Raw genomic sequence first — 9072 nt, forward strand, 5'->3', positions numbered from 1 at the left:
TCCAAGCAGCACGACTCCTCCACGCAAACCTGCTCGCGCAACGACGCAAGGCCAGCAAGGCGGCGAGCGGGTGTACCGTGGCCGCAGCCACCCTCCCGGCGGAGGAGATCTGTGCCATCGACCATCAACGGCGGCAGGGAGCGGGAGTACGGGCGGACCGGGGCGGCTCGAGCCATCCCGATCATCCGTCGTCGTGACCAGCGCTCCCGCGCTGCTACAACTGCGGCATCCGGGGCCATGTCGCCTCGGGGTGCCGCTCTCCTCGGCAGCGCGGGACGACACCTCGACAAGACGCCGGCCCTCTTCCCAAGCTCCATCATCATAACCCGGCGAGTCGCGGCACCTCACATGTTTGGCCCACGCACACACCCGCCACACACTCATACACCGCACCGATTGGGGGGCCAATATCACGCACCATCGCACCAACACGCACCGCTCTGGGTACTCAGATTGAACCCAGCCAGTGGTCCGTGTTGGCCCATCGTGTTGTAGCCACGTCGTCGGGGTTGTCGGCCGTTGTGGGGCACATCGACGGGGTCGAGGTGCGCATCCTGGTCGATACGGGAGCATCGGCAACCATTATTTCGGAGTTAATTTACAATATTCTCCCTGCCCAGAGCCGTCCTTTGATGCCTGTTAACGTGCCATTCTTTGCTGCTAACGGGGGCTCACTTGGCATCATCGGACAGATTCGAGCCCTAACTTGTATCGGGGATATTAAATTGTCTGGGCCGATTTTTGTTTCCTCCTCGCTGGCGGTTCCGTGCCTGCTGGGGACGGACTTCCTGGCCAAAATGCCGATTAGGATATTAATCGACCAGGGATGCATTGAGCTCCCGTCGGGCCGACGCATGGCGTTTCTGCCATCCCCCGGTACGAGTCGGATGGCGTTCGCAATGGTGCCGGCGTTTGTAGATAGAACGGTGCGCGTTCCTCCGGGGGCACAAATGTTGGTTCCTTTGAAACTTCGGCGGCCCTTCGCTAAGGGCATTGGGGCCCAAGGGGTTCTGCTGGGGCTATCTAGGGCCAGGGTTAGTGGACCTCATTTACTTCCGGCCCAGACCATAGTAAGAGGGGACGGAGACCCCTTCATCGCGGTCCTCAATGTGGGCTCGCAGACGGTGGTGGTCCCGCAGGGGACCGTGCTTGCTCACGCGACGCCGGTGCCCTCTGAGGAACCCGTCGCGAATCACGTGAGTGCTGTCCCTGCGCCGCGACCACATTCGGACAGCGATGAAGGGTGGCTCGAGGCGCTTTGTGCGGGATCGACGGACCTGTCAAATTCAGAGCGTCAACAGCTTAAAACGCTACTGCGGGAATTTTCCGACGTTTTCAGTCGGGACAAATACGATTTGGGTTGCACCCATCTGCTGCGTCACCATATTGATACGGGTGACAGCGCGCCAATACGCCAGAATCCGTTTCGGTTAAGTCCCGCCGAAAAGGACCATGTCAAATTGGCTATTGATGACATGTTAGCCGCCGACATCATTTCTCCTTCCACCAGCCCTTGGGGAGCGCTGATCGTCCTGGTTAAAAAGCAGGACGGCTCGTTGCGGTTTTGCGTTGATTTTCGGCGCCTTAACAAAATTTCGGTTGCCGACGCATACCCGCTCCCACGGATGGACGAATCGCTGGACGCCTTGGCGGGAGCGCGATTCTTCTCCACATTGGATTTACTTTCGGGATTCTGGCAGCTTCCTCTGGTCGATGATTCAAAGCCTAAAACTGCTTTCCGTACACCGCACGGCCTGTTCCAATTCAACCGGTTGCCGATGGGACTCCACTCAGTGCCGGCAACTTTCCAGCGTTTGATGGAATTGGTTTTGGCTGGATTGCAATGAGATTCGTGCCTGATTTATTTGGATGACGTTATCGTCTTTAGTAAAACTTTTGACGAACATCTCCAGAGGTTGCGGGCGGTTTTCCTAAAGATGCGGGCTGCTAATTTGAAATTCAAACCCCAAAAATGTCATCTGTTACGCGATTCGGTGCGTTATTTGGGACACATCGTGGGGCACTCAGGTATTGCTACCGATCCCGCCAAAACGCAGTGCATCAGCTCCTGGCCGACTCCCACCTCGGTGGGAGAGGTCAGGAGTTTTATTGGCTTTGCGTCGTATTACCAACGTTTCGTCGCAGATTTTGCGACGATTGCGAAACCCCTACACGCTTTAACATCAAAAGGGGTTTGGTTCCACTGGGGTCAGGAGGAGGAGGCTGCTTTCTGCTCCCTTCGGGACGCCCTGGTAAAAGCTCCTCCCTTGAGTTACCCCGATTTTTCTAAGCCTTTTTTGCTCGACACCGATGCGAGCAACACAGGTATTGGGGGCGTGCTTTCCCAGGTGGTTGACGGCGTGGAACGGGTGGTTGCGTACGGCAGTCGGGTGTTGTCTCCGGCGGAGCAAAGATATTGTGTCACCCGTCGGGAACTGTTGGCAATTGTCTATTTCATCCAACAGTATTGCCCATATCTGTACGGTCGGCATTTCACCGTCCGCACAGATCATGCGGCACTGCAGTACGCCCTGCGAGTTCAACAGCCATCGGGACAATTGTCCCGATGGTTGGAGATCCTCCAGGATTTTGATTTTGAAACCACCTACCGTAAGGGCGTTCGCCACACAAATGCTGACTCTCTGTCGCGCATGCCAACCACCTCCGAATGTGCATGCCTCCTGGGGTCGGGACGTTGCAGTCCAGCAGGGGACATACCGGTTCCGGTCCTGGCGGCCGCCGGCCACGACGAAACATTGGTTCCAAATTCAATCGCACAACAGGGAAAAGATTCCCTGTTGGGGATGCCCGTCAATGAATGGGGGCGCCTCCAGATGGAGGATACCTCTCTCCTCGGGTTGCGTCGTCGCGTCGGCTGTGCTGGGCAGGGCAGGGGTGATGCCGACGCATGGGAATTGGTGCATGGTCTGCTGATGCACTGGGACGGAAAATCCCATCGACATCGGCTGGTGGTCCCTTCGGGGTTGCGGGGCAAGGCGGTGTGGGCCGCACATGAGCGCCTCCTACACCTGGGGACCCAAAAGACCCTCGCCTTACTCCAACTCGATTATTTTTGGCCAGGCATGACGAAGGATGTCGGGGATTTACTGGGGTCATGCCCTCGGTGCGCGCAACGAAAACCGCCAGCACGTGTGTCTAACCCACCCTTGCAGTCAATCAAAGTGTCCAGAGTTAACAAACTCGTCGCGCTGGATATTTTGGGCCCATTCCCCGCCACACCCAGGGGCAATAGATATTTGTTAACTGGTGTGGAGTATTTTACACGCTGGCCTCTGGCCTGGCCCCTTGCCAACCAGTCGGCAGCAGCCATCGTGGAGGCCTTTGTTCAGGGTTATGTCCTGGACAAAGGTGCTCCGGAGCGGCTGCTGACCGACCAGGGCAAAAATTTTTCCGGTAAATTGCTCAAAGAAGTCTGTGAGCTCCTGGGCACGAAGAAAATTCGTACCTCCCCGTATCACCCGCAGACTGACGGGATGGTCGAGCGTCTGCATCGGACCATCGCGTCAATGTTGTCACAGCAAGTGTCGGACTCACAGACCGATTGGGACTTGCAAATTCAAGGGGTATTGGCGGCGTACCGGATGGCCCCCCACGCAGCTACGGGATTTTCACCCTTCTACCTCATGTACGGCCGCGAACCTGACCCGCCTGTTCGTGCCCAGCTGCAGATCCCCGCGCCTCAGGGAAAAACTAAATTGGCTGACCATGTAAAATTTAATTTGGCCAAATTGACAGAGGCACGGGATGCTGCCATGCAAAACTCTGACCTCCGTCAGAAAGCGAATGAGCGGCTCAGACTGGGTCGGGCGCACATGCTGCAGTGGAAGCCGGGGGACAAGGCATGGCTGCACTGTCCCCAGGTGCCACTCGCAACCTCCTCTAAGCTGGTGCGGCCGTGGCGGGGCCCTGTGGAGGTGGTCGAGGTTTTGCGACCGCAGTGCGTGCGCATCAAATGGGGGAAGCGGCGGTGGTTCGTCCACCCCTCTAGATTAAAACCCTTCGTTGCGGTACACATCCCCACTTCACACACGCGTGGCCAAACATGTGGGGGGTCGACCGACTCACTGGGTCCGTCTCCGTCGCGCTCACCTAACGCCTTGCCGGCTGTGCCACCTCCAGGTGCATCAGGAATGACGGGCTCACGCCCGATCACCCCTCCTGGGGATGCCAAGGGTCACGCGGCGTCGGATGAGGACTCACTCCGAGACGGACAGTTGCCACCTGACGGTCCACCACCCGGGGTTACCCCGTGTGAGGGGCCCGCTGCACGGACACGCACTAAAATGCGCAGACTGTTGTGAGGCCGGAAGATGTGTACATAGGTTGTGTTCATTGCGTGTTGTGTGTGTGGTGGGTTCCCTGCAAATTGTGAATAGACTGTTTTTACGGAATTCGTATTTAATCGGGGGGGTGCGTCGGGTTGTTTTCTCTTCTTGCTGTTGCGTTCTTGTTGTGTTGTTCTTGTTATTGTTGAAAAATAGTGAGGCACACGCGCGGTCAGGGGGTAAATGCGCTTTTATTGTCGTTTTTTTTGTATGTTGGCAGCCGGGACGGCTGCAAGCTATGCGGGGGGGGGGGGGGGGTGATGTAGGGGTGTTAGAGAGAGAGCCGTTATGCATGGCAGCTCATGGGAAACAAACACAGTGGTCGGGGCTACGTGAGTGCACGGGGGGGGTGCTCTCAACGACGTCCGCACCAGGCAGCCCGGGGCCCCACCCCTCAGCGGGGGTTGAGTATAAAGGGGGATGTGTCAGAGGGCTCGGGGCAGAATGTTAAAGCTAAACCAGTGAAGACCGAAGATCGTCTAGCTAGAGCCCTGGACTCCCCTGGGACGCCGCCCTTGTCAGGGCCGCGCAGGACCGAGCCAGCGGCGTGGTCCCGAGAACCAGAGCTAGTGCTCTGGGACTCCGGGTACCGTAGCCCGACTTACCAGTGTCGGGCCAGACAGCCTCCCCTAGCCAGTTAGTGGAGGACTAGGAGGTAGGTCAGAGATAGCTAGCAGTGTATTCCCAGCTAGCCGGGTGAGGGGGCCGATACCCCCTCCAGTATTGTATGTCCGCGGTTGTGACAACCCCGGGTGTCCAAGAGTCCTCAACGTTATTACACAGGTAAGGCCCACTGAGCTTTATAGCTCTTTTTAAGAAACGACCTGGCCACAAATTATAGGTCAACGAAGTGTGAAATTTTTTAGCAGAAAAGCCCACGCGACCACGGGGAGAGCATGCAAACTCCAAATATACAGGCATCGTCGGGGTCGAACCCACGACCTCCTGCATAGCAGGCGAGATTTTTGACATATCGCCACTGGCGCCAGATACGGTACAGTGCAATGCCCTCTTCCGCCCACAGCGCCTATAACACCGGTCCCATGCATATGGTGGTGGTCCATCCTAACACGATCCAGGCACAACCCTTGCTGAGCAGGACGTGGCGAGGAGGGGGGCTCGTGGTTCACTCGGGGACCATTGAATGTTGATTCATCACGATGTTGATTCATCACGATGTTGATTCAATGATCAACGATTGGACTAATTGGGCTGATCTTGAGACCCCGATGATTGATATTTAACACCGTAAATAGATTACATGTGTTTATTACTCTAGGACTAGGTCCATATCTTCCCCGGTCGTGATGTCCAAGATCCGTCTGCTTCTGATGATGATTATTATGACTGCAACGATGTTGCTGCTGCTTAAACATGATGTTGTTCATGATTGTCATAACGATGCTGATGATTACGATGACTACAGCGATGCTGCTGACAACGATGAGAGCGATCGTGCATTCCAAGGCGCGGTATCTCACACAATCGATATTTCACAACAAGGATAAAGACACAGATCCCCCGTATAGCCGTTGACAGACACTTGGGGCAAGTGCACCTATGAAGGCTGGCGCGGGGGGTGGGGTAACTAGCACCACGCCTGGCCGCCTTTGTCTCCCCAGTGTTGATGTTCACACACCGCACCAGGTACTAATTCAAGGCTGAGTCGACCTAGGGGTGGTCCAGGACTGGTTAAAATATTCGCCACTGATATTGGTCGTGAGCGGGAATTTAACTCTGGTCGCTGGGTTCGTACACATACACAGAAAGACGTGCACACAGACACGAAACAAAGATAAACATCACCCATTGAAGGTACAGATACTACAATATAAGTGAAAGTCCACACACTTACATGTACACAAACACAGTGTGAGATTTCCCAGCGGAAAAGCGTTCGCCGCTTATGTCAGATGTCTCGCGGTTCAGTGACGAAAGGCCGCCCTGGTTAATACTGCAGGTGTATTAACCCTGAAATATGCGCCGTCTGCTTCACAGTGAATTGGTCCAAATTAGATAAATTAGCAAAATCACCCGAAAACGACATTGGAATTACACAGAACAATCATCCCCTGTCCGGTTAAACCACTGCAGACTGTGTCTGTGCAAGACAAGCAGCGGTTTTCTGCGTTATAGCCTTGCGCGACAGGAATGGCGCGAATTTAAAATATACGAAATTATTATTACTTTTTTATTACATTTACAAAAACAAAGATCCCCAGTTTTAGCCTCAACAGACTATTGCGGAAGTGTTGTTAGCGAGCACCGACTAAGGCCAGAACGGCACACGAGGATGTGGGTTTGCCCATTAGCAACCACACCCGGCCGCCTTCGTCTCACACAAACGCGTGCGCGCACTCACGCGGCGTCGCTGCTGGCGTGGAGGTGTTGCTGCTGTTGCTGCTCCTGTCCCGGCAGCTGCTCACTCGCGGGTCGGGGAGGCACGGGGCCCCGCGGGGTCCCCCTGAGTCCCGCGCGCTCCCCCGGGGCTGGACGCCCCGAGCACATTGACACCAGGGCCTCCTTCACCCCGCCGCCTGCAGGGGTCGCGTCGGGGCCCTGAGGGGTCCCTCCCGCGGGGGAGCTTGCCGACTGACCCATCTCGCTTTGCCTCCTCGACGCTCCTGCAGATGATGATGCTGGTGGTGGTGGTAATGGTTGATGTGATGATGAGGGTGGTGGCACTGCTGGTGATTCTGCTGCTGCTAATGGTGCTGATTATTGGGATGATAAAGCTGGTGGTGGAGAAATCGTTAGTGATATTAAAGGTGCTGGTGTTGACGGAGGTGGTGGTGCTGGTATTGATGATGTAAATGCTGCTGTCGGTGATTATGATGGAGCTGAAGGTTAAGCTGGTGCTGCTGCTGATGCTAGTGCTGCTGATGATGGTGCTGTTCGTGCTATTGCTGCCAATTACGGTTATTCGCTGTATCTGCTGATGCTGATTATGCTAATGATGATTATGATAATAGTCACTGCTGATGAGTCAAAGATTGCTGCTGATGATGAATCCGTCACTGATAGTGCCGCTGCCTTAACTGATGATGTTGCTACTTTTTGCTCTTGCGGCTGATTATTTTAATTCTGCTGCTGATGATGTTTCTTCTCTTGTTGCTCCTGCTGTTGTCCCTGCCGATGTGACTTCTGGTGTTGCTGCTACTGTTTAATCCCTTCGCCTAGCTCTGATCTCTCTGATCGCCGGGACCGGCTCTGCTCAAAACGCGCTGGTCGCATGCATGGACCTACACGTCAACTTCAGCCTCACGCGTGGGAGGAAGGAACGGGGAGGGAGGCAGCAGGGAGGAGGGAGCAAGAGAGAGGAGAGTACATTCACTGGTATAGAGCAGGGGAGAACAGGGACGGTGAGAGAGAGTAAGGCGATGGGAGGCAAAGGCTGTAGAAAAAAGGGAGAATGAGCAGCGGAGGAGGAGAGGAATCATGTGGATATGAGAAGCTTTGTTGGTCGTGCCTGCGAATGTAAATGACAGCACAGTGCGCTAACCATTGCGCCACCGCTCCCCTCACATGCTTCAGTGACTTCACAGGATAAACGCCTCATTCCCATGCACAGGTACTGTTTTACGGGGAAAATATCTCATTCAAATAACGCAGGGACCTTTGGGTTACGAATTATTAATACACAAATGCCTGGCTCTTGTGTCCATCCCCTGCTGGATGAGGCCCCCCCACCGCGCCGTTGCGGGTTGTGGGTTTTTTTACCATACTTCACTCAGGTGTTGAAAGCATTGAGCGTATACGTGGAAGCATAAGTACAGTACAACAATTGATTTTGCTGCAATGTCCTCGGCGTAGGTCCGCAACCTGTAACACCTATTCCAGGATTTGGTCAATCATTTCATTATTTATTACATTGGTAAATCATTAACATCACTTATTGCATCAACGCATATCATCTGTTTATTATAAAGCTGAGCCAGAGCGCTGGGTTCATTGTATTCTGTTACCGCGCAGTGGCAAGCGGACTGCACTTTTGAGTTCGATTCTCGACGAGGGCTAACATCGGTGGAAAATTAAATCTGAGCAAGTCCTCTTCGTCAACCCGCAGTGGCCAAGAGGAAGAGAAGACCTAACGGGCCAGATGGTGGGATGAGGCTGTCAGGCAAGCTCATGTAGATCACTGGGCATCTATTGTGCAGCAGCTGCGGGGTCTCGGTAGAAATTTGCAGGTAGCGAGGTGTGGTGGTGGTGGTGGTGGCATCACGGCCTTGGCCACGATGACTTCTAGATCTGATTGCTGCAATATGGGATGAATGAACCCCGCACGAAGTCTTGGACTCGGGCATTGAGCCGGGTGTTTTGGCAGGCACCCTGCAACATGTGCAGACAGCAAGGCGTAGATAAGCCCACGATACAATGGCTCCCTTCAACCAATACATATTGGATGTCGTGAAGGGAATCTCGAGTAATGAGAAGACATAACCGAGAGGTAGTGCGATTGCCACTGGTCAAATATGTTCGCGGCTCAAACCCTGCGGCCACCCCGGTCAATAGAGCTAGTGTATGGACCGAAAAAAATACGTGCCATCTTCACAGTGGACTTTATAAATCCCAGGACGTTTGAAGAAGACTAAGCCGGTTGTGCTGCCTCATGCTCTACATTTTATAAACGACTCTAAAATTATTTAACTGGGAAGCTACATTGCACCCTACTAACGCCCACTTTCTGGGCAGTGCTGCTTGTACATTGTGCCGCGTAGGAACAGCT

The 9072-nt window shown here is 54.4% G+C and overlaps 1 protein-coding gene across 1 annotated transcript in view; it reads right to left on the reverse strand.

Moving 5' to 3' along the window:
• The window catches only part of LOC144945188 (nitric oxide synthase 1-like), a 93871-nt gene extending 86898 nt beyond the window's left edge, over positions 1 to 6973 (reverse strand). Inside the window, exon 1 of the mRNA XM_078873478.1 lies at positions 6709 to 6973. Coding sequence (XP_078729604.1) covers positions 6709 to 6947 — 239 coding nt within the window. The 5' untranslated portion in view covers positions 6948 to 6973. The remainder of the gene's footprint in view (positions 1 to 6708) is intronic.
• Between the last annotated feature and the right edge of the window lie 2099 nt (positions 6974 to 9072).

This window comes from Lampetra fluviatilis, chromosome 37, assembly GCF_964198595.1.
Source record: "Lampetra fluviatilis chromosome 37, kcLamFluv1.1, whole genome shotgun sequence".
NCBI classification, from domain to species: Eukaryota; Metazoa; Chordata; class Hyperoartia; order Petromyzontiformes; family Petromyzontidae; genus Lampetra; species Lampetra fluviatilis.